The 26,872-nt window shown below is 36.6% G+C and overlaps 1 protein-coding gene across 1 annotated transcript in view; it reads right to left on the reverse strand.

Annotated features, from left to right (window-relative positions):
• Positions 1 to 26,872, reverse strand: part of RUNDC3B (RUN domain containing 3B) — a 55,746-nt gene that overhangs the window by 20,342 nt on the left and 8,532 nt on the right. The window contains exons 3-8 of the mRNA XM_054193094.1: positions 18,729 to 18,862; positions 15,621 to 15,706; positions 12,004 to 12,093; positions 8,836 to 8,916; positions 6,923 to 7,091; positions 2,000 to 2,157 (exon numbers count right to left, since the gene is read on the reverse strand). Coding sequence (XP_054049069.1) covers positions 2,000 to 2,157; positions 6,923 to 7,091; positions 8,836 to 8,916; positions 12,004 to 12,093; positions 15,621 to 15,706; positions 18,729 to 18,862 — 718 coding nt within the window. The remainder of the gene's footprint in view (positions 1 to 1,999; positions 2,158 to 6,922; positions 7,092 to 8,835; positions 8,917 to 12,003; positions 12,094 to 15,620; positions 15,707 to 18,728; positions 18,863 to 26,872) is intronic.

Here is a 26,872-nt window from a genome sequence, read left to right on the forward strand (position 1 = left end):
TGGTAGGGGAGCAAAACACTAAGATCTGTAATTACAGGAACACCATTCTAAAACAGCTGGACTATAAAAAGCAATTGGCTAAAACTCATGCCTCATTACAGACACTTTAGTAATACAACATATTGTCCTGCCACATCAGCCTTGGTCAGAATAAAAAGGCGGGGGGGGGGGGGGAGAAAGAAAAAAAAAGGGAAAAAAAAGTATGGAGGAATGATTACAAGATGTTAATTATGATCGGTGTTCACCATCAGAGACCTGATAGGAATATTTCTTCCCTTCCCTCTCCCTAAAAAGGAACTCTAAGTTCCTAATACACTTTAAGAAGAGTTCATCTGAGAGGCACAGTACACCCACAGCAATAACAATGCAAAATTATACCTCTCTCCCCAGATATCTAGTGTAGTCCAGGCTCCTAAACGCAGTGTCTCATAAACAGCTATACAAGAAACACACTGTCAAGATACAACAGAAACTGCTCCACAACTTGAGCCTTACATAAGAACGCCAGCAAACAAAATCAAACCCCGAAGACCGAGATATTTAGAACAGTCTGATTGCATATATCTCAACTGAAAATTAACAGCAGGTCCGAACATTTAAAACTTGCAAGTATCAGAGTGGGTTTCAATGAGCTCACACCTCTCCCACCACCCCCCTGCTAAATAATCAGGGAGGCCAAAGAAGTATAACATGAATCATTAGCTATACTGGTAAATTCAGTAAAGAACTAAAGAACGGTTATCTCTCAGAAGCTTACAGGCAATCAGAAAAAGAAAAAGAAAGAAAAAAAAAGACTCAGAAAAACATCTTTTTTCTTCCTCAGCTCTGAAATTGGCATAAATAAAATGCAAATGCTGTATTCCTCAGGACTTTCATAAAATCCATTTCAAGCACTGTCAATAAAATGATCTACCACAAAACAGAGAGAGGAAGGAAAATAAAAAACAGCCACCAAAAGACAACCCAGTTCCCCTCCCTTCCCCAACCAAGCTTTGTTCACAAGCTAGAAGCACTTTTTAGTGCATAGAAAAGACCCTTCTGGATGGTGTCTCTGTGAGACATTAGGGAGAGGGAACCGAAGTACCCCAAAGCCATCTTTATATTAATTTCGTCCTGGATTGTTTCAAAGGCCATAGATGACTTCCATTTTATCTCGGGGTTCAGGCACATACAGATTACTCCAGATACAGGGTAAAATAATTTATCTTGTATTTGTTATGAACAGAAAGGAACACGCAATTACTTCACATGCATACTATAGCAGTCCTGTGGCAGTTTATCAGCACACAGCGAGTCTTCTATCTATCTGGGTCTTTAAACTGCAAAAGGACAGTACCTCTCTACCCAACAGACAGGGCTGGGAGGATAAACTACCTAAGGATCATAAGATACTTGAATATTTATCATATTAGGAGTCACATATTACATTAAAAAATTAAGTCTTTTCTGTGTTTTAGCGTTTTGCCTTGCATTGAAGAAAGGGCGAGTAGCAAACTATTTCATTGGTTTGAATATTTTTACGATTAACAGATGAAATTCTACTGTGTCTGAGCCCCACACAGATAAAACAGAATCTATGCAAAGAAAAGAAATATTTATTTATACTCTCTTGCCTAACATTTTAAAAACAGTGTTGAAAAGGAAGCTGCTTCCAATACACTTTTTTTTTTTAAAGGGTAGCCTTAAAGCTGGAAGTCATAAAATATAAAGAACATTTTATAAAAATGTGTTAAAAATTTAAGCAAGTTTACTGTAAGCCATTTCAGATCTAAAAAAAAAATTAATCTCAGAATTATTCTGTTGTACACTACTCCAGTTTTCGGGGGAGCCATTTCTGAATATAAGACTTGTCAGGGGGGAAAAAAAAAAGCTAACAATACATCTTTCTTTAAGAAGTTTGACCCATTTCCACAGGACCAGAAGTTCTTCATATTGTATAGTTAAATAAGTTAAATAAATTGATACTGCTCTGAAAACATTTTCCATTGTACTAACTTACAACTGGTCTTGCAGTTCCACAATGATATATTCCAGCTGTTCCTTCTCCATTTTATGGGCTAGATGCATATCTTCAATTTTTTGTAACAGCAGTTTATTCTGTGAGACAGATTCAGATAGCTGGTTTTCTCTGAGTCGTACCAATTCTTCAAGGTAACCCTGGAAATATAAGCGTTAGAAAGCCTTAAAGAACAAACTACCAAAAAAAATTTCATTATGTATGTTCACATTTTTCTGGTTTAAGATGTATACAGTTCTACTTTGGTTGTTGTAGGGATTTTTTTATTTTCTTTTTAAACAGACCGGTAAATTGACTTAAGATTAGTGTGATGTTTCCTAATAACTACCAAGAAAATGATGTACTTGTTTATATTCCTGTGGGGGAATAGAATAATGGATAAAACAATGAGACAGGAATGCCACCAGCATGAAACACTAATTCATTTTTCGAAAACAACATAGAACACTCACTAGTATAAGAAAAATATCTGAACTCTACAACTTGACTGATGCAGGATGTTAGATATTGCCTAAGAAGGACAAGAGTAGAATGAGTCTATATAGATCTGTATAGTAAATGAAAGGGATCCAGAATTATTACTAAAAAATATCCAACATTATTTTAAAGTTTCTTTGAAAACTGCAATACCACATCACACATTAAAATGACAAAGAAGAAAGTTATGGAAATAAATATTCATCTACAGTAAAGCATAAGGTAGAACAACTGTTGAAGGTCACTTATTTTCGTAACATTGGATGTGTACAGCTGGAACATGCACATGTATTTATGTCATTGTTTTCCAGCTGATACTATAAAACACATGGGACAGTCCTAATCACACTTCAACTACTTAGTCATTTACAAAAATCCACAATGTGAGTATTTAACAGCAGCTGTGACAGCAGGCTGGTCGTGAAGTATGTTCACAAATTACACATCTGGTTACAATACAAGGAGCTATTTCTTTTTCTTATTCAAGCAGAGCCCCGCATGTCAGATGCTAGTAACTTCTTATCAATTCTTAGTTAAAGCTGTATACAATAAGTCTATACTGCATAAAACTTCCTTAAAGCCTGTGGAATAATGTGTAACTCTTTCATAGGTGCCCATTCAAAAATAAATAAATTAAAAAGGTAGCTTTCATAGACACAGAACAGGCATAGTCCTGTTGAGTAAGAAAACAGGTTTCAAGTCAACGGGTGGAGGGAGGTGATTCCACCCCTCTACTCCACTCTGGTGAGACGCCACCTGGAGTACTGTGTCCAGCTCTGAAGCCCTCAGCACAGGAAAGACATGGACCTGTTGGAGTGGGTTCAGAGGAGGGCCACGAAGATGATCAGAGGGCTGGAGCACCTCCTGTGAAGACAGGCTGAGAGAGTTGGGGTTGTTCAACCTGGCGAAGAGAAGGCTCTGGAGAGACCTTATAGCAGCCTTCTTCTTTTCTCCCCACAGTGTCCTGCTGAGGAGGGGAGTGATAGGGTGGATTGGTGGACACCTGGCGTCCAGCCAAGGTCAACCCACCAGGTTTTGGGTTTTTTAATTATTTTTTTTTTTAAATTTTTAAATGGACACTAGACCAGGTTGTCCAGACAGGCTGAGGAGTCTGCATCCTTGAGATATTCACAGCCCAATTGAACAAGGCCCTGAGCAACCTGCTATCTAGTCTACCTTTTTTTGAGCAGGGGGAGTGGAACCAGACAATCTCCAGAGGTGCCATCCACACACAACTATTCTGTGATTCTATGATTACATACAGTTCTGTCCCATGAATATATTTATATTTGATAGGAATTTATTTTAGTCTCAGTACAAGTTCCAAGGAATTTTGAGAGCTTTTCAGTATGCCTAGTTCTGCCCCGTCAAATATTACTGTTATCTTGAATGTTAAGGTACTCCTTGGAGCTCTAAGTAGTGCTTTGAAAGTACTAAATGATGCATTAGGACATACACAAATTTTCTGCCTCCCAGAAACGTCAAACATTTTACAAAAAGATTTTCAATGTGAAACATCAGTATCAGAAACAGAATACTACAAACAGTAAATACCTCTACATTAATCACATGGAGATGCATCATCTCACGAGTGAAAGCATATAAAACTCCAGTATAAACAGTACACAAAGAATTTAGGAGGTTACTACACAAAAGTGAACAGTTTACACCATTCCAAAATAGGGAAGAGATAACTTCCACATAAGTAAAAAAAAAATGTGTAAACTATGACTCATTAATCTGGACAAGAGACAACTTGGAAAAGACAAATTCATCGTATTTCCAGAGAGGCCTGGAGAAGGCAGGAAGTAAGTGACTGTTCATCGTTTTTTTAAAACACAGGAGCTAGGCACCATGAAATGAAGCTGGTAGGAGCCAGATTCAAAAGACAGAAAAGGAGGTGGCTTTTCACACAACAGATGGTAGATATGCAGAATGCTTTGCCAAAAAAATGATTTGGATGCTAAAAATTTACATGGGGTCAACGGGATATTTGACAAGTATTTGGAAGAGAGATCAATCACAGGTTTATTAAACAGACAAACCTTATCAGCCTCAAGGAAGTCCTTGAGCTGATATGCGTTGGCCAAGAAAGTATTAGAAGAAAAACAGCGCATATACATTTGCTTTGGTTTTATTCTTCCTTCCACATCTGCTTCAGGCAAGTATCCAAGATAGGATAGGAGGATAACCAAGGATTCTTGGTCTAAACCAGCATAGCATTGTTGATCCAATAAAGCAACGCTATGATTTACCTTACTAAAATAATACCTGACCCTATCCTACCATTCAAACAACTCAGAAGATGCAGATACCTTTATCTTAGTTGAAATCCAATCACTTGTCATATTGTGACCCTGGTAAACTTCTTTCAGCTGTGCTATTAATGACTGCACATACTTACTTAGGAGGCACAAAAGGAATTTATCATTGTTTGCGCAAAGTGAATGACAACAGAGGAAAAGAAGGATCTGTCAGACTCACTCTATCAGTTACTAAAAAAACATTATTTTCCACTTGGTCTTCTTGTCACAAACATCCAGTTTTCCAGCACACAGAATGTCAGAAAGCCCCTTTGTTTGAAAGAAAACACTGTCTCTTATTAACTGGTACCTACTGCACTGTGTGCAACTTGATTGTTGCTGCAACTTACTGCCATGAAAAAGGTTCCAAAAAGGGAAGGAAAGACACAGTCAGGAAAGAAGCTCTAGTCCATAGTCGATCTAACCTCTTAATGGTCATTCATTCAAGTCATGTAGATGTACAGATGTGCAGAGTACAGAACAGATGTAGCGTAGTTGAAGTGAATTAAATAAAATTTTGGAAGGCACATGCCAAATGGAAATTTGACAATGGAAAATTTTCAGTCTGTGGGGAAAAAAAGTTATTCTGCTGCTGCAATTGTCAATTGGCATTTTAAAGGAGGACAACTAGGAAAGTGTCAAGGGCTGTCAGAGTAGCTATAATTTTGAAAATTGTATTAAATGCACCAAATTTTTCCAAAAGTTATCATAAAACTGTCTTGAATTCACCCCTACATTAGCTGACTATAGAAGTTGGCAGTTCATTAAAAGAATGCGAGAAGGAATAATGTGACTCACTAAAACAGTAATGCTCAAAAATTGGAAATACTCAGATCAGCGAATAACTTCCCATGGAACAGAAATGTTTCTGGATCATAGACTCGTGAATCAATGAAAGGCCTATTTTGTTGTGGATGGCAGAAGATCCATTCTAGATCCCACCCAACCCTCTTTTTTCTTTCCTTTTTTTTTTTTTTTAAAGTTTAAAAAAATATTTTTTCTTCTCAGTACAGTAAAAACTAGAAAGACACAGACATAATCTTGTGATTCCAATGCCCTAATCTAAGGGAAGTAATTACACCTCCAAGCACCCTTATGTAGTTCCAGCCCTTCATATGGTTTACTGTGTTCAGAGGTTCATCAAAATCAAATTCTGACATTAGGAAAAAAGAACAGTAAAATTACTAATAAGGCTCTTTAAAAATATTAACCATTTGTCTTTCATTTTTCTTCTCTTTTATTTTTGCAGACCCCTCCTTTCTTTTGCTATGCACTATTTCTTCAGTGTCTGTGAACAGTCTTCCCCTTCTCTCTGCCACTAGCTCATACACATTGTTGTCTCCATAGTCGTAATATGCCGTTATGAAAAACTGACAAACGCTTTGCTTTTAAAAATACTAAAAAGTTTGGACATATACTTCACTTCACCTTTAACTTACAGTATTTTGGGTTGAAGAGGGAGAACCTACCTTTGGTTTCTATAATAACATTCAATATGCCACCTAAATTATTAAAATCAATTACCCACACTCTTTTTTTTTTTCCCTTTCCCATTCTAGCTTGAAAGAGGTCTTAAAACTATGTATTTTCTAAAAACCTACCTCAGTATCACCAAGAAGGCAGTACTGCTTTTCATTCCTAGAGGGATTACTTTGCTGATCGTTTTTGTTTACTGTAAGACTACATGTCAAATATAAGATCACTATCAATATAAAAACCTTCAACTGTCAGTCTACCTACATCAATAAAATTATATGGCTTCTAAGAAAGAGGAAAACCATGGACAGTCGCGTTCACTTCAAGCTCACAAGCTAACAGCTTCAGAGATACACTGCCTGTAACTCTGAGATTGGAAAAAGGAGCCAAAGCTTCTACATTAGATTGTGAAATCTGATCTCTGAATTATTATTCTCTTCCCCCTCTCCCCAAACCTATTTTCCCACAAATCAATGCGCAAAGATACTTAAATGCTCCAAGGATCGTAACATTTAAGACCATTTACATGAAGTTAAATAACATTTAATATGTTTTTCTGCCTTTCCTTAAATGGATATGTCACTAGTTGGCTGGTGATCGGCTTTGGCTCCATCCACCCGCCCCCCCCTCCCCCAAACTAATCATTTACCTTCTGTTCCAATGCAAGCCGGTACTTCTGTTCTACCCTTTTGCATTTGTTGTACCAACTGTTTTCATCCGTGATGAAAGGAGGACCAATGTTCTCTGGAGTGCTGCCTTCACTGTTACTACTGCCCAGCGTTCTTAGCTCTTCTTCATCACTGCTGATGCTGTCAGAACTGGAGGATCATATTTATTAACCAAGTGAAAAGCTGTGTTTATTAAAATGCAAATTCCCCTTGAAATTAAAGCACCACAGTTCTTAAAGATATCTAAAGCTCTGTAAACCAAAAAGAATCAAAATGTTGGGATAGCTCACCAAATACAAGTTAGTTTTCAAGCTTCTATTTGTATAGCCACCTAAAGAATGGGCAAAGATTTGCTAGTGATCTTAGTCAAGTTGTCCTACGTAAGTCAGACAACTGCATATGGGATACTCTCCTGGAATACAAAGTGACAATTTATTACAATATACTATTTAAAGAAGTGGTGACTTAATCTTTCCTTCACAAATTCAGGGCAAAGAGTAGTATCTGAAAATAAATTATGTTTGTTTCCAGAAATGCAGAAAAATAAAAAAGTGATTCTTATTATATTAAATCATGATAAATTTAAGTAAGAATGTATCATTACGGTTATAGTGAAGACCACGTGCCTGTTATTTCGCAGAACGTAAGTATCTCCCTACACAGTATAGAGATTTATTTTTAAAATATCTCCATATCATCCAGAATCAATGTATGCCAAAGAATTCAGACCTAACGGGGGCCTACAGGAAAGATGGGGAGCGACTTTTTATCAGGGAGTGCAGTGATAGGACAAGGGGTAACAGCTTTAAACTGAAAGAGGGGAAATTTAGATTAGATATTACGAAGAAATTCTTTACTGTGGGGGTGGTGAGACACTGGAAAAGCTGTGGATGCCCCATCCCTGGAGGTGTTCAAGACCAGGTTGGATGGGGCTTTCAGCAATCTGGTCTAGTGGACAGTGTCCCTGCCTATGGCAGGGGGTTGGAGCTAGGTGATCTTTAAGGTTCCATACAACTCCAACCATTCTATGATTGTATGATTGGTCTCAAAGACAAGAATTTTCATTTATCCCAATACCCATTTGAAATCCTCCCTTACAACTATGCTTTGCACTATGTTAATAGCATTTCCTAGTTTTTTAAGTAGTGATTCCTGCGACCCCATGATCCTGCTGTGATACAAATTCTGCTTTAACTGAACTATGCAATTTGTCCTTAACTTGTAAGCTAGTAAGAACCTCAAGAGAATAACGAGGATGTTTCACATTCGGTTGTACATCTTCAAGACTACTCCTGACTTTCAACTACTTTCTTCATTTTGGCAAACCTAACAATAGAACACATCCCATTAATTTCCATGCTTTTTTGGAGATTCCAAATTGCTATCTGATCTGTTTGATAGTGATCATTCTTTTTATTATTAATCATATGGCTGATAAGAAGACCAAAATGTATCTGGAAGGTCAGATTATATACGCAGCTGGCCATGATTTTCTATTATGTGCTAATTGCTTGTACTGTATACTGTTTTTCTGTCATATCTCACCATTTACCAGGGCATATTTAATTTTTATTTACAAAATAACTATTTTTAAATTTATGGCCACACAGAAAAGGCCCGAGAGAGAGGACAACTTGGTCTGGTGATCTTCAAAGGATATAAAATATTTGTTTACCACTGAACCGTAGTTCTAATCCAAGTAAACAAAGTTAGCATGACTCACTCTGATGAGTCACGTAATAATTCCACCAGTCTGAAAGAGCAAGGCAGATGAGTGTACAGGTTTGTATTTAGCAATGGAGATTATTTTGAATATGAAATGAAAAGTAAGAGGCCCAGTATGAAATAAACTTTTGCCAATGAAATAAAAAAAGCAATGTAAAGATAAAAGTACCTTTCGGTGAACTTCAAGTACGGTGTATAATCTATGACAGCTGGAAAGCTGCCATCCAGTCCCTCACCCTTCAGACAAAAACTGATAAAAAAGAAAAACAGTAAGATTATAGCAAGAAAATTAAATGACAGTGACAGTTTAATTTTACCAATGTGAAATTTGATTTTTCTTCATTTTTTGGTAATAAGAAAGGCCTAAACACTGAAATAAAGTATTAAACACTGAAATCCTACTCAGCTGAGCTAGACTGTTTAATATTAAATGAGAGTCACTGAGGATATTATAGGATAATGAAAACCACAACAAATAAATTCCACATAATCAGGGAATAGATTAGGGCGAGTGGTACAAACCCTAATTTTTAAATATTCACTTTTATTCTGAAAATACAGATGGATTGCAAGGGAATAACAGGAAAAGGAAAGTAAGCTGAAGCAAGAGAAACAGAAGAGCTATGGACGAGCTTGGAATCTTCAGTATTTAAGCTCATTTAAAGTGTTTGCAGAGTGCTTATGTAACCATCCTACTAACTGTAAGTCAAAAATCAGTTCTCAAAAATATTTCAGAGTCTTTCTCCTTTCAGATACTTTCTGGCATTGGGCTGCAGGAAGATGAGGAACATTAATGAAACTAATTTTCAGAAAATGTTCTTAAATGGATTAGCTCTCATCTACACTGTATTCCTTTTGTACTAGGTATAAAAGACTGTATGTGAATAATGTTTAATTATCACAGAAGTGACAAAATTAAAGTCTTGCCTCCAACAAGGCTCATATTCCTTACTCCTTCTACCACTGTCGGCAAAAAAACAGATTCTATAAGACACAGCTTTTGCTACCTTAATTGCAAAGTGCCATTTTTGACAATGCAGTCACTTAAGTGGTATTTGGAAAGTACATCTGAAAGGTTTTTTTTTCCTGCTAAGAAAAGAAAAACAAAGAAAACAAAAAACCCACCCCTGCAAAACCACAATTATTTTAAGTAGATACACAATTCCACATTGCTGCAAGAGGGGAAAAAATATTTAGATTCTGTTTTCACCTGGGTTCCCTGTCTCCACCCCGAAGTCTTATTTACAGTTCCACATATATAAGTCAGTGAACATTCATAAGAGACTCCTTGAACTGAAAAAAAATATCTCAAATATAACACGCAAAGAATGGCTACAGCTTCTCAGCCATTAAAACCACAATACTATGAATTGTATGTGGCACAATAAAAGTGCTTTGGTAGCACTATGTTCCTATTTTGGCCAGAAAATTTCTAGGCTCTTAAAAGGTACATTAACAAAACCTTAAATGTCTCCAATGAGAATCAATCATTACTCTGAATACTATTAACAGATATCTATAAATATGGTTATATTAGAAATCAGAGGAGAAAGGAAGAACAAGCACGCTCATACAACTAAGCTCTCATACCGGTAGTATATATCACTGATGCTTATGCAAGACAAACACAGTAAATTGATGATTATTTATGGAAGGATTTACATACTGCAGACCTACTCTTGCTATGCTTCTTATTCATGTATAGCTATAGTCCTTCCAAGTATAATGCTAAACTGCTTCTGTATTAATTTCACATAGTGTAAAGCTTAAACTAATAAAATCTGGTAAGGTTTTAATTTGCTATACACAAGGCTAGCTCTCTTATCATCCTGCAGCACACTTACGTCCCCCCAGAACATATGTTGAGGATGCAGTTAAGCCAATCTAATGACTAAATGCTGGCAAAAGAAGGCATCCTGCATTTTCAACATCTCCCTCCCTGGTGTTTTTTTGTTTTTTGTTTTTTTTTTTTTTTTTTTTTTTTTTTTTTTTAAACCCCAACCAGACATTTCCTTTCCCCTCCTTGGCACTTATCTGACTCCATGATCTAGTTTAGGCATCGAGACATGAATTTTTAGGGCTTTTTCCCCTTTAGCATCCAAATGCAGTTCCACAGGCAGGGAGCTGAACTAAATGCTCACTGCCACCAGAAAGGGAAGACATTACTCAATCCTTTTTATTCTTTCTCTTCTATAAGCCTTATGGTCCCATCATCTCTGCCACTAATAGGATGCTTCCGTGAACCAAACTAGGTAACAACAAAAGAACTATCCTGTCTTCTTATTGAGTATGCTTTTTAACTCTAACAAGTTAAGCTGGTTCACAGAAGGGTCCAACAGGCCTCAAAACTGGTATAAGGGTACATAAGCAGGAGTAAATCTCCAAAGGCCTTTTGGCAACAGTCAATCAGTCAGTGCATCCAGTGAGACTTGGGTGCTGTTTTCTGCCAGTTTATCTCCTAAAATGGTTTGTGACAAGCATTAATGCTGCTGCAGGGTAAATTTAAACAGTGTACTGCCAGGAGACTAGAGAAAGGCATTATCGCTCTTCTTTTCCCCGTGCTGTGTAACAAACCCTTTCCCCAGTGGCTCTGCATGAGGCTAAGTGGGCCCAGCCAGGCATATGAACAGGGTCTTGCACCAGCCAGGTTTGATCTTTTCATAGACACTCTACTCTTTATACCTTGCTGATGTTTATACATCGTCAAGATGTTTTTCATGTTATTGAGGGCATGCTTGCACCTTCATTACCCCAAAACACAGAATTAATCACATAACAAAGTGCACAATAGAGATTGCAAAGGTAAATTCATGTAATCTGATGACACTTTGCAGTTTGGCTGCAGTTAATTATAACACTAATTTAAACGGTCATTTGTAGGTTAAGCTTTTAAAATCTAGAAGTGATAAAGTTAAAAATACCTACACCTTCTACACATGCAGTTACAATGCTGTCATTGAGACCAGGGCATAACCACGAGTGTAAGTCACACAGTTTTCCTTACAGTTTAAAAATAACTTTAAAAGATTCCGTTGTCTGTAAGCTTCACTTCATAGGTTTGATATACCTTCTGCAATTATACTTCTGATTGCTTTCAGGATTTTGATACTTGAAAGAAAGATAGTGTAATCATGCAACTACATAAACTATGGCATAACTTTGCTCTTATCTAGAAAAGCCATTCAAGATATCTCTCTCTCCATCCCCCTTTTCCCCCCACCCTCCTCCAAGTTTTGTCTCTCAAACTACCAGGGGAATCTAACAATGTTTTCCATAATGCATCAATTTATAAGTACTTTCCTTGAGCATTTTGTTATGAAGCATGCAAATATAATACCTGAAATCAATTGCATTCAGTCCCAACAGCATACCAGCAAGCATATTTGCTTCTTCACCAAGAACAATTGCTCCATCCTCATAAAATCTCCTTCAATAGAAAAGAAATTTGTTCAGTTAATATCGTTTTCTCTCAAATAATAATAATGTTTTTCATAGTTAACAGAAAACTGAAGAAGTCTAGTTTAAATGAAAATATCTCATTTGAACCCCAAGGCATTCATATTTCTTTTCAAATAAAGGAAACCAATAGACTGCACAGCACAAAACCCCCACAATCTTAGAGCACATAAAAGTTTAGACAGAAGCAAAAAGAATTCACAATATTAGCCCTAAGAAATAGTAGAACAGGATGGACAAAATGCAAAGGAAATGAAGATTCTTATGCTTTACTGCTGAAAAGAAGAATTTGTGTCAGGTACATACAAAAATAATTATTCCACAGTATGGAAAAAAAAAAAGTTCTCTCTCACAATTGTACTTGCAGGCTCTTTTAAAGTTCAACATTCAGTCTTCATTCTTAGTAGGCGATTATGTTAAAAAAAATATTTTCACAAATCAGCTATCTAGCAGGTAGCATAATTTTTCTTAAAATAATGAGATTATTTATTATTTATTCTAAGATTTAAGATTTTCATTATCTGAAGGAGTGTTTTCTTAACACCATTTTTAATTGTAAAACAACTATTGGCCAAAGTTTTAGAACTCCATAGCTTGATCTCAAAATACACTTCACATACCCTGGTATATGCAGACTTGTGAAGGCTGCTTGAGAACGGTGACCAATAAAGGAACAATTTTTAAATCTGTATTCCCTCACCACTTCCCCATTCTCTCCCATTTATTCTAATTTTCTCCTCCTAGCTACCACAGAAGTTACTTCCAGACAGAAATATTCCATGCACAGGGCAGGTGAATAAGACCCACAGTTGCTACGCATGGCCTTGTGTAAAAGGCATTTGCTCTGTTTAGCAAAGTAGCACATAACTTCAATTCCTGTGTAAAAGGAGTCTTGGTGGCAGCAGAGGCAGAAAGGTCCCTAGAATTCACCTGAGCATTATACGTGGAAAGAGGGAAACAAGAGCTGTTCAGTACCAAAGACAAGGTTGAAAGGTCGTTCACCAGAAACCGGGACGCACAGTCCACCTATCCATTCTAGCAATGTATGATTGCAAGAAGTTGCCAGGTTACTGAATGTAACCTCTCTCTCAGACAAATACCAGCAACACTGCCCTACAAAAGCTCCATCTGCTTTAAGAACTGCTCGAAATCATTGGGATGGCTCAGTGAGAGCTCAAGTTGGCTGCATGGCCAACATCCAGAAAAGACACATTTTGGGACACAGCTCCAAAGATTGAACTGTGTTATAATGCACACTGTCAGACGTCCCACTTCTGCAGTTTCATAACAGACGTCCATTTGCTGTGAGGAAACAAGTTGTCCAAGACCTTGCATGTTCTCAGTGGAAGCAAGAAATCTGGAAGACTTCCTCTGAGAAGACAGAGATTATATTTCTAACACTGAGGCTATGATGTACATACTCAGCTCTCTACCCTGGGATTTCAAGAAGGGCACCAGTAGGCGATACGGGCCACTGGTTGAGACAGAATACTGAGCTAGATGGACAGTCTGATTTACAGTCTAATTCAGTACAGTTACTCTTATTTGTGAACTAACAGCAATGCTCCCAGTACAAGCCAATTACAAACCATTTCTACTGGTTTGTAAATCACTGCTAGGTTCCAACCTGTACTGTGTTCAGTTTATCTTGTAAAATGATGCCTAGGAAGTAACCACACAAAAAAGACAGGGCGTACTTGTAATAGTGAGACACAGATATTAGTCTGACGGTGGCATTGTTTCTTACACCAGCTACGGTAATCCAGACAAAACACAGTCCCCTTGGAAAACTCACACATCTTCTTTCAGTGTTACACAGTTGATATCTCACAACAGAACAGTCTACTTTAACTTAACAGTCTGTGCTGACCAACTTGTCAGAAGAATAATTGTGTCCTCATGCTTTATCCAAACTCCTTCCAAATGTAATATGCAGATCCGATAATAATAATGTGCTGCTTCATTAAAAAACTAGCCCTAAGATCAGCACCTAAACACAACAGTGAGGTTTAAAAAGAGCTAGCAGTATGATAGATGAATCTTATATTCTACATACACACGTGTAACATATGATATTTGTAGTTTATAGAAATAATTATTAAATATACATATAGCACAATACATAATTTGAAGTGCTAAATAAAGGGTGCAAAGCATCACCAAAAAAATCAGGCCACTTATTAGGTATACAAAATCCCACACAGGAAAAGAGAGCGTGCCCATTATTGCCAGTGGATTTGAAATCCACACTACCAAGATCTGAAACATTACTTCAAAAAACACTTTGCACTTACTATGTTTGGAATGCAAGACAGGTTGTTTCCAAAAGCTATACCACTGAAAGAACATTCAAATATATGAAACATTAACATGTTCAAATAAATTAACTTGAAACTGCTAATAAAACAATACCACTGTTATCCACTAGCAAACAGACTGCACTACCAGACAGGGACAAGGAATGTACTACTTAACTACATAGTTTGTGAGCCTCCTCTTCCTTCTCATTTCCCCCTCAAAAAACCCAAGTGACTTTTCAGTTTGAGGCCAACACTAGTAAATGTTTTCCAGAAATCTTTGTTTTATAAGCTTCTTGTCTACTGTAAATGCAAGCAAATCTGGGTAAAATAAAGACAGTTTTTATTGGAGACCAATGAAATGGGACGTTAATTGTTGTGTTTCAAAGTCCCTTTAATATTGGCAAAATATATGGAGGTCTATGGACAAATAGAATTACAGAAGTCCAGAAGTCCTTACAGAGAAAATTCTTATTGTTTAAATAGTCCATTCAGTATGTCTAAAACTTTTAGAGTTCAACAGAAGGCACCACAATGTGTTACAGACTCACTCATATTTAAGATGACTTCATCATAAATCTACAAGATCCACTTGTTACAGGATAAAGCATCGTATAACAATCACATTATCTAGAACCAGTCTAAAATGGCCAGAGTATTTTTTATCACAAAGCATATTGTTGTCCATAACACCTCTTATCATTAGAGGATACATTTTTCATATTACATCAAGAATCCTAGCTATGCCTGATCACTAATTCTGTTCTTCTATATTTCTCAAAAGTTTCCTGGAATTCTTTTCCTTTCTTCTTCAAGAAAAGTTCCAATAAAAATTATTTTTTACGGAGTCTCTAGGGCTTTCTGTCAACCATAGCCAATTTTGAAAGGAACACTACATCTTCTGCCCTTATCATGCCACAGTTTCAGAATTATTTCCTTCTTTAGAGAGGTTTTCTTCTCTTTTGACCTTTTGAGAATTCCAGACTTATTTCTACATTTTTAAAATCAAAAAGGGCTTTTCAATTTTGCAGTTTTACCCATAAACTCCAGATACCCTTACCAACTCCAGATATCTTTTACTAGGTTACAACTCTTATTAGGGACATCCCCTCCTATACAAATCAAGTGGAACATTTCAAACCTAAGTCCCTCACTTAAGCAAAATTTGCTAAAATATTGCAAAAATAAAAATCTTAGAGACCTGGTTGTTTTGAAGTCTCTCAGAGCTGTGGAAATATATTCAGACAAATGCTTTTCCATAAGTGCTACTCTGATCCAGGCTCGACCCTGCAAGAAGAAACAGACATCAATTGTTTAAGTATTATAAAATGAAACATTTAATTTTACATCTGAAAATGAATACACTTGATTTACCTGGGTGAAATGAACTGATTAACAGAATTACCTCTAAACAGAAATTGTTGCTAGGATGTATTTCATTGTAATAATAATAATAAAAACAGAAAATGCATTCTTACAAATGTTCTTCAAAATTTGAAGGGAAAAAAAGGATTTGGCTTTAATTATATGCTCCAGCCTTTTGAAAATTTCATGTGCATAAGTGGCACCAGATCAGGGCAGAAAGCTTTTCATTTTAAAGATAATGGTGTTGGAAGCATACAATCAGTTTCACTGTAAAGCAGCAGTAACCTACTCTCAAGGTCATTTAAGTAAAAAACTAATTCTCTGCATTCATTCAAATATTTGTGGGATCAATAAGAAAAATTATAACTCAGTGACGTATTTTTATTTTGTAATTTGCATAAATTATTTCCACTCCTCAGTAAGGACATCATAATAGAAGGTGCACATAACATACTGATGAAATCAAATCTAAGAGGCCTAAAACTTATAGTCCAAAAGCAAAACTTCATTCAAACAGTTCTATAAACAATAGCAATAGCTTCAAAAATAACCTTTAGGTATGTATGTTGCACTATGTTTATAGATCTAGTTAGTGCACAGGATTGTAGTTCACACGAAAGAGACATTTCAAATGGCTGCATAGTTATGACTGTCGGTTTGAGAACACCAGGAACATTTCTTGTAACCCACATAAACTTACAAAAAAGTTATATAAGTAATAAGATGAATTCTTGCTTAATATATTTGGTGTTTATTGACATCTAGCTGAATATCACTACAGACATTCTACCAAAATCACCTGTCCTAGATTATAATTCTACTTTTAATTTATATAGACCAAGATCAAATTAAAATTATAAGACAGGCAGATGCTAAATAACAAAAAAAAATTTGTTTTCACAAATACCAACAACACAGCAAAAACTTCAACACAGAGTTCACTAAAATTAAAAAGATGTTTATCTGGATAGCTGCCTTTATGTTGCAGTTATTTACAACATGAGCAAAACAGTCAAACCCTGACGCTGCTGCTTAGGTAACAACTAAAGCCAATGCAGCTCCAGTGAAAGCAGGGGTAACCAGCACTGGCAAATCCTTACTAACAGCTACTGGGCTGAAGCAGACACCCATTTGGACCACCAGTAAAACTGATGAATACCACTAGTATTCGTGTCAACGTGCCTCCGACCTTCTCAGATATGGACATCCATAATATTCACACACACCCCTTTAAAAATTCAGCACTGCTCTCCACACTTGTTGCACAAATGAGTGTATTTTTTTATTATTTGGCATGGAGTTTTCCACAGAGTAAAAGAAAATTTTAATTTATTTACAAGAGTATTTCAGAAAACAGCTTTGCTTTTTACTATCTACTGAATTCAAACATTCATATCTATTAAAATCTTGGCATTCAGAAATACCTTTAAAATAAATCTTGAATATAAGCAATACAATCATCAGATTCAAGAACATGAGTCTCTCCAGAAAGTATTTGGAAGTATGTTCTCTGAATTATCTGAATTTCCGGATCTCAACATAAGCAAGCAGAAAAGCTGCATGACTTAAATTATCAGTTTGCCACTCCAGTACACCAAGAGCTAGGAAGAGCTATTCTGGATAGGAAAACCAATCGATAGCTTTTTGCCATAGCATCTCAAGTATTTCGAAGCTTTCACACAAATTACAGGTATGTTTATTATATAAAATTTAAAACTGAGTCCATAGAAAAGAAGAAAGGGGCAACAGCAGACATAGCAAATAAGCTGTTCTGCAATACGGTGGATCATGAGAATGGCTACTCAAAAATCTACTAGATCCATGGTGCTGCTTGATCTAAGCATCATCTTTTATTGAAGAAAACTGGTTGTGTAAATACCTATAATTTAAATTGTACTAACCACACAGTCATGCCCCTGAAAAAACCTAAGAAGTTTTTGTATATAATGAGCTAAATATTTGCACCTGACCAATGACACCAACTGTGAATAATCCAGAGTATAGTAAAAATCTGGAACTACAGGATTTTTAGAATAGCCATGGAACACACTTTGGATACTAGTTCAAACAAATTATTCCAGTTTGTTTAGGAATAAAAAGGATTAAGACTGTTATTTGAGTATCCTTTTATACTACTTATACTTTCAAGTCAGAATGTTCTCAGTTATCAATCAAGGCTGCTTTACACAGAAATACAAACTATTGAAAAGCATTCTAATCTAGTAAAAAGAATTCGTAAACTCTGTCCAACAGCATTTTTTATTTTTTTTCTTTTTAAGATGTTGGTCTATACTATCTCACATTATTAAGATTTAATGATAGGTCAGTTTAAAGCTTATTCTTATTCAATTCATAGGCATATAAACATATTAAATTGTTACTTCCTTAACATTTCCATCATACCTACAATCAGAAATTATGTTATTTCTATATAGATCCTTTAAAACTATGGATCTTTGTTAGCAAATAAATCTATTCAAGGCTTTCTGCACAATCACACCAACAAACTCAAGAGCTGATCACACCTTTTCTATTAGTGCATTAATTATTTACAAAATAAAATGAAACTTAGGTTAGGGAAAAAAAAAATAAATCACATTTCTACAATTTTAAAGTAGTATTTGTTAGGCATGCCCACGTGAACCTAATTTACAAAAATGTGAAGGCAATAATTTTATAATACAACATGCTCACCAAATAGAGAATTTGAGATTTATTTTACTGAATAACATAAATTTAAAAGGAAACATATTCAGATTTAAGAGTGGGGTTTTTTAAAGTAAATATTTACTAGGTACCTATAAAAAAAATAATTATTCAAACAATGAAAAATTTTGCGGGGCAAGCTTAGTAATACGTTTTTCTTCTGGGTACAGAAATGTCATCTATATTTTACACAGAACAATATAATAAAAAAAGTCAATTTAACCTTTCTCTTCCCTACCTTAGCTCTAGAAGAGCTGACATTCTCCATGTTCTCAATACTGCAGATGCAATTGTGAGAGACTTTTCGGCAAGCTACTCGGATGTAGTCCCAGAAACTACGAGGACTTTCATAGCCAAACCAGGTGATCTGACCTTAAATCAAAATACAAGATATGTAAAGATTTATGAACCTCCCTCTGTGCTTATTTGAGATAAACGTAACTAAAATACTCCCCTATAGGTTGCCTGCACTGACAGGATTTTACACTAGCAAGACCATAAATTCCTACTGAAAACTGGCTCACAAGTGTAAAAAAGTTTGCATTATGCAGCTCACCGGTGCACAAAGAAAAGTTTGGGGCTTTTGTGTACTTTGCCATTTTTTTTCCTTGTTAGTATGGTATAATAATACTCAAGAGTTCTTCACGGGACTCTTAAATCACAATAGAGCACACGCTGTTGTGACTAAAAAATATGATGCAAGAAGTATTTGTATTATTTGTTTTAGGTAGTACCATGTGTTTCACCAACACAGTCAAGTAAAGAGACTTTTGTTCTTTAAAAAAAATACTTTTTAAAAAAATACACACACACACATATATATATAAAAATAATAAGACCACTGTTTGCTATGGTAGTGTTGTCTTTATTTTAGGAGCAGATTGGAATTTTTCAAAATGGGCTTTCGTTGAAGGAGAAATTGATGCATGACCAAAATGTTTTGCAGTCACAATTTATTTTGAGTAGACACAGAACATTCCTTAGGATGCTGACCAAAATGAATTGAGCAAATCAATATCTCTTCTGGCACTTTAACCAAAATCTTTCAATTTTTTTTCCAGCTTGCAATGTATTGAAGTTAGAAAATGAAAGGCAAAATTACATACTACTTGCAACTGGTCCATACAAAATAAATTTCATCACAGACGGAACAGTTCAGCCCCATTTTTCAGACTGAACAGTTTACAACTGCAAACAGGTATGTAAAAAGTAAGATTAACATTGCCCTCTGGCGACTGCCATATTATGTATATGCAAAACCTTTTCTTCATATAACATGAGATCTTATTTTTAAGCTAATTTTATTTTATTTTGAGTCCTGAGTTGTAGTTCTGAAGCTTTACTAATTTATCAGAAAGACTTTAATTCTTTTCCTGTTAGAAAGCTCAGATTCCAAGAAAGAATATATTAGACCGATACTGCAAATCATAGAATTGTTTGAGTTGGCAGGGACCTTAAAGATCATCTAGTGTCCCTCATGGGCAGGGACACCTTTGACTAGACCAGGCTGATGAAAGCCCCATCCAGCCTGGTCTTGAACACTTCCAGGGAAGGGGCAGCCACAGCTTCTCTGGGCAACCTGTTCCAGTGCCTCACCACCCTCACAATAAAGAATTTCTTCCTGATATCTAATCTAAATCTATCCTCTTTCAGTTTAAAACTGTTACCCCTTGTCCTATCACTACACTCCTTGATAAAGAGTCCCTCCCCACTTTTCCTGTGGGCCCCCTTTAGGTACTGGAAGGCTGCTATAAGGTCTCCCTGGGGCCTTCTCTTCTCCAGGCTGAACAATCCCAGCTCTCTCAGCCTGTCCTCCAGCCTTCTGATCATCTTCATGGCCCTCCTCTGGACTCACTCCAACAGGTCCATGTCCTTCTTATGTTGGGGCTTCCAAAGCTGGATGCAGTACTCCAGGTGGAGTCTCACCAGAGCAGAGTAGAGGGGCAGAATCACTTCCCTCAACCTGCTGGCCACGCTTCTTTTGATGCGGACCAGGATGTGGTTGGCTTTCTGGGCTGCAAGTGCACATTGCCGGTTAAGTTAAGCTTCTCATCCACCAGCACCCCCAAGTCCTTCTCCTCAGGGCTGTTCTCAATCCATTCTCTGTCCAGCTTGTATTTGTGCTTGGGATTGCCACAATCCAGGTGCACTTGGCCTGGTTGAACTTAATGAGGGTTGCACAGGCACACCCCTCAAGCCTGTCATCCCTTCCCTTCAGCATGTCGACCGTACCACACAGCTCGGTGTCATCGGCAAACTTGCAGAGGGTGCACTCAATCCCACTGTCCATATCACCAACAAAGATGTTAAACAGCACCGGTCCCAATACCAACCCCTGAGGAATGCCACTCATCACTGGTTGCCACTTGGACATCAAGCCATTGACTGCAACTTTTTGAGTGTGACCATCCAAAGGAGAAAGGGGACCATATATACTGAAAATCATACATACTGAACATAAAATGCCAAAGTATGATGACAAGGATATTTTTATCTAGCATGACTTATCTTAGCTCCAAGCATACTTTGAGTAGTGTCAAAGATCTGTCTCCTCTGATCTTAAGAAATTGAAACGGTGGGGTTTATTCCCTAGCGGGTGCATGTAACTTCACTTTGTGGTCCATCTGCTTACTTTGCTACATGGATTTATTCATTAAATTCAAAGCTTGACAAAAGACTTGTAAAAAAAAAAAAAAAAAAAGGCAAGCAGGAAGAATTAATATATACTACTCAATATGCCAAAGGAAAAACAAAATCCCAAGGTGCTTCAGTTACTGCAGATTCAGATCTTCACAGCTCTAAGGACTAAAATAAAAGAATTTCCATGAGGTAAGCACTCTTACGAACTTACTATTTTTGTTGAAATACCAAGTGTAGCGGACAGCAAGAAAAATTCAACAGCGTTTTAACAACATGAGAAGCTATAGATATTTTTCATATGGTTTACCATTTCAGAAACATTTTTGCCCTGGGGATTATACCTGAAAAATTAAACGCAACTTAAGTGTGAAGATAACTTCATGTCACCAATTCCACTGCCAACTAATAAAGGCAAGCATATCACACAATAACTTTTGCAGCTTTTTCAAACTATCTTAAGGACAGAATTTATTCTGCAAAAAACAGATGGTTTCACTCTATAGTTTTCTGAAATCACCAATTCAAAGCAATTCCTTTTACTAATGAACACCTGAAAAATACACACCATTTAAAAATAAAAATACCTTTATAACAGAAATACATACCAGCGCATAGCGCTTATTTGGCTTACACTGATCAACACAGCAAGCTGTCCATAATTACAATATACTCTGACATAACAGCAGACTCATCTCGCAGCCAGCTCTGCGACAGGGTATGATGGGTTTCAGACTTCAGTAGGAATTGTCTTCACTTGAAAGTAACAGCCGGCTTAGGACCTTTTGTAAACCAAGAACTTCTATAGTTCACTATTTGCTCCCTACAACTTTAAACCTTGCCCACACTCTAGAAATTAATGCCATCCGAAGAAAAACTTCCTTAATCATACTACACACAGAAAAATGTTGGAAAAAACTGACCTAGAATAGTATGAATGTATTTTAATAACTACTAAATAAGATATTAAGCTGGATATTCCCTACAATTTTAAAAGCTTTCAGTGTATGAAAGTCTATTTGACCCTCAATGCACTCAATGTACCGAGCCAAAGGAACTCTCAAGAACGAGGAATGAAACAGCTCCCGCTACTCAGCACTCCTCCTGGAGTACTGGTCCCCACAATTCAAGAATGACATGGACAGATTGGAGAGGGTCCAAAGGAGGGCCATGAAGATGTTCAAAGGGCTGGAGAACCTGCCCCATGAGGAGAGACTGAAGGCGTCAGGTCTTCTCTCCCTATGGAAGAGAAGGCTCAGAGGGGAACTCATCACAGTATTCCGGTATTTAAAGAGCGCCTACAAAGACAATGGAGGCCCTCTCTTTACAAGAAGCCACACGGAGAAGACAAAGGGCAACAGGTAAAAATTGCACTGGGAGAGGCTTCATCTCAACTTAAGAAAGAAATTTTTTACAGTAAGAACAATCATTCACTGTAACAACCTCCCCAGGGATGTGGTAGAGTACCCATCGCTGGAGGTTTTCAAGATGCAATTGGACAGGGTGCTAGATAATCTCATCTAGGCTCCCTTTCCCGCAAATGATTGGAACAGATGATCTTTCGAGGTCCTGCCAACCTGGGCTGTTCTATGATTCTAAAATCATATCTAAATTTTAAAGGGTCCTAATAAACTTGAAAGCTAATTCTAGTGTACACACTGTCAACTCCTTATACTTATGGAAAGAGTAAGTTTCCTGGGAAGTCCAAAGGACAAAGAGTATGTCGTCTTTGCTGTGAAGTTTATATGTCATCAGAAGATACAAAACTGACAGCTATTCCAACAGGAATGGTATTATTGTTTTTGTCAGCCAAACAAAATTATTAGGTAACCATGAAAGCTGCAAGTTTAATATTAAACATTGTCAAATTATTTCAACTCCTGTCTATGGAACTGCAAAGCAAATAGAAATAATATTGTGAAAATTTTTTATTTCACCACATTTTTGAATACTGCCACACACCTATTTGTATCAACTCATTTCTGCTCCAGTCTGACAACTAGATAGGAACATCTGCAACACTAGTTGCTGCAGATCTTTTTTCACACCCAAGAAATTATTCACAAATAAGACATTAAACAGTTTGATGCCTACTCAATCACAGTCCAATTTCATATCTACAAAGTTCTACAGTTACAAAGTAATAACGATGAGGATGCTCTAAGGTATAGGCAGGTTTTCTCCAGACTTCCCTGTATTATTTAGTTCGCAGCAAAGTTTTCTATCCTGCTAAAAATAAGTCTTAATACAACTTGCTGGTAATAAACTGGCATGCTAGTCCTTTGAGGAATTTCTGTGATACCCAGTCTTTTATTTTGGGCCTACAGAAAGGGTCATTAAAAATTAAAAATTTAGAGTAGTTCATAAAGCCAGTCCTCCAAGACAATTATAAATTCATTTAAGATTCTTCTCCATACAGGAGAACAGAGAATGGGCTAAACCACAAATTACACAAGAGCCCTACTACTTCTTTTTAGCCAAAACCAGTAATAGGGTCACTATGCGTGTATAAATGTTTAATTTAGTAACAAAAGCTATTCTGCTAATAGCATTATTGCACCAAATGAAGGGCCACAGAAGCTATATGCTTAGACTTTCTTTTTCATGACAGCAGTGCCTTCAGCTCTTATTTCCTTAACCTACCTTTTTCACCCCCATTATATCTCCATTACCTTAACTATTTTATCCAGCAGACTTGTGTCTCTCAGGATGAGCAGCATTACAAGCTGCATCTTACTCACTCCAAGAACCAAGAACCCTGCTTCCTCACCTGTGACCTAGACCTACAAGTGCAAGTTGTCTTTTGCAGACATAATTCATACCCTTTCCCTTTGTAACCTGAATTATTAGAACTCAGGGAATTTTGATTAATAAAAATTATATTCATTGCTTAAAAAGAAAGAGACTACATGAAATAACAGGTAGTAATAAGTGCTCTTTTTTATTTTCTCCTTCCTAAAAATAAATAAGTAAAATAAAAACCATAAGGGAAGGGATAAATTGTGCACTGCAGATGAAGAAAAGTCAGTTCAAAAATGAATTATTTAATAATTTACGATACTGGTAAATGCAGCGACAGAGGTAAATGCAACTAAGTGTATAGATGATAAGTACGCTCACAGTAACCATGCAAAAATTAAAGAAGTCACAAGCAAGATGCACTATATACATTGTCGGTGACAGAACTTATTTTATATACCAAAACTATTTCTAAGCATGCATACTGGCTAGCAGTTTGGATATAAACACATTTTGCTGTAAGGGATATTATAATGAAAACATAGTAAGTCAACAAATACATACACATTACAATAGTTTTCAGAAATACATTTGAGATGATGGCCAGAAAAAAAATCTACAATAGTTATTAATGTTCTTCAGTACTAACTCAAAACCAATTTAAAGTGATAGAAAAAGACAGAAAACTATACACCACTGATCTAGTACAAACAATATATACATCACTTTGAATTGACTTCAGGTTTTAAATCAGCTAGGATATATCTGTGATCAAATCCCAAGTTCTGTTGCTGAACACTTTTTGATGCCCCTACCATTTCTGCACTAACTATACTTAGCTGATCTCATAAAAAGGACACTCACAGGAAATACACCTGAAAGATCCGTGGCCAGCAGTGAAAACATGAAACCACCAAGACAACTACAAGATACATCTTAATCTCCACAGTACAGAATGGTTAAGAAAGGAACAAATTCCAAACAACTCTCTGGGGGAAAAAATGCCTCCTGAAATTACCCAGCTTGCTTTAAATATTATCACACATGCATGTATTTGTATACAAATTTGTAAAATCCCTTTCAGGACTATAGATCTTATTTGGTTCAGAGACCTTCAAATACATTGTCTCTGCATCCACTCAGAATACCTCTTACTCTCTGCTGTATTATAGAATCATGCAAATTCTTATTCCTGAGAAGGAAGAAGAGAGTAATTAGTCACTCATATTTTTTCCTGTTACTCCTTCTCTCCTACCTTTTCAAGATCTTCAGTTGTCCTGTCCAATAGTATCAGATCTGGTCAGCAGGCATGCCGCAAAGCTTATTTTAATGACAGGAAGAGGACATGCTTTATATCCTCCTCATTACCATATTTGGTCTACTCTGCATTCATGATAAATCCAACACTTCTAGGAAGTACCAGGTATGCTACACATACAGTATTAGACAGTACCGGCATAAGTATCTCTCCACTTTCTAGAGCAGAAGGCAGTCAATGGCTTGCAATCCCTGGAAAGACAGTTAATACAGCTTACTCTCTCTTCTTTAGGGCAATTCAAAAATAGGCTGAGCGCCAGATTGCTTTTTCTAACACCACCAGCCTATTCCTGACTGCTACTTACTGGCATCGATGTTCATGTAACTGTAAGGTAGTACAGATATAGCCTTTTGGCCATGACATATTATGTTACCTTTTTTGGAACTATTTTGGTGCCGTATGCGCTAAGTCTTCTGTATCACATGGACAGATACCTGTGTTCAAGCAGCATTCGCAGATCTCTGTTGTGTGAACTGACATATTTATGCTGACCTCATTTTATTATTAAGCAAACACCCACTTCTAAATCACTCTTAAGAAAATGAGCAGCTGGGTTGAAGAAGTGCATCTATGGGGAAAGTCATTAGTTTTCTGCCTGTTTGACTTCATGGTCTGGCTCACCACAGGATCCAGTGAGGACCGTGGCCAGTATCAGGGAAAGGTAAGCACGAAGTGTGTGTGTGTGTGGGGGAAATAAGTCTGTAGGAAACTGCACTGAGTTTAAGAAATGTCATGGAAATTTTCAGCACTCAACTGGAAAATGCTGTGAGCAATCTGAGACAGCCGTGCTTTGAGCAACAGGTTGGACTAGATGACTTCCTAAGGTACTTTCCAAACTAAATTCTTCAATGATTCTGAAAAGAAAAAAAAAAAAAAAGAAAAAAAAAATCAAACTAACAAGACCACCCAAACTACTATAAATGTTGTTTCATGACCCTTTTGCTATTCGGAGCTGGCAACATCAGATCAGTTACCTACCAAAAATCAATTTAAAAATGGTGTTCATAATGCTATAACTGACATTTTTAGCAGAACAGCTAGGGGGATGAGGAATGGAAAACTATTATTTCAGAATTATTAATTGCAATGGTTTCAGGAAAAAGCATAAAATTCTAATTCTGGAGTTCAATGTTTTTTCCCCTTAAAACGCCTATCCTTCTTCCTTGCCTTTTCTTTTGTCTGGATCCTATCTGAACACAAAACCAATAAGCAGCAACAGTCAATGTATTCCATCAAGACTATGCTTTGCTCCTTAAAAACATTACATTTAGTGTCAGAAAAGACAGTTGCCACTAAAAGCATTCTAATAAAAGTAAACTTAGTCCTTTACAATGCAAATTAAATACTTTTTTTTTTTTTAATTCTTCCTTCCTCACCCAGTACTTCTGAAGGAAGTTAAAGATTAAGAAATGTTATTTGCCATGGCATTAAGAAAGTAAAGGTCTATATACTCAAACTTTCAAATCTGTACCATCCATTTAACTACACTGCCATGGGATTACCCTGACAACTTTAATACAATGAAGCCATTTATCTTACCATAGACAAGCAGATCATGTATGTTCTGCCTGCTTTAAAACATTTTATACAACCCGCTGCAATCACCAGTCTGCTTCTAGTGTGTCTGTACTGACACGAAGTATGCATTCAGAATATATTAGTCATTTCCATCAATAAAATGCAATTTC

The sequence above is a fragment of the Rissa tridactyla genome, chromosome 2 (assembly GCF_028500815.1).
Source record: "Rissa tridactyla isolate bRisTri1 chromosome 2, bRisTri1.patW.cur.20221130, whole genome shotgun sequence".
Lineage (NCBI taxonomy): Eukaryota > Metazoa > Chordata > Aves > Charadriiformes > Laridae > Rissa > Rissa tridactyla.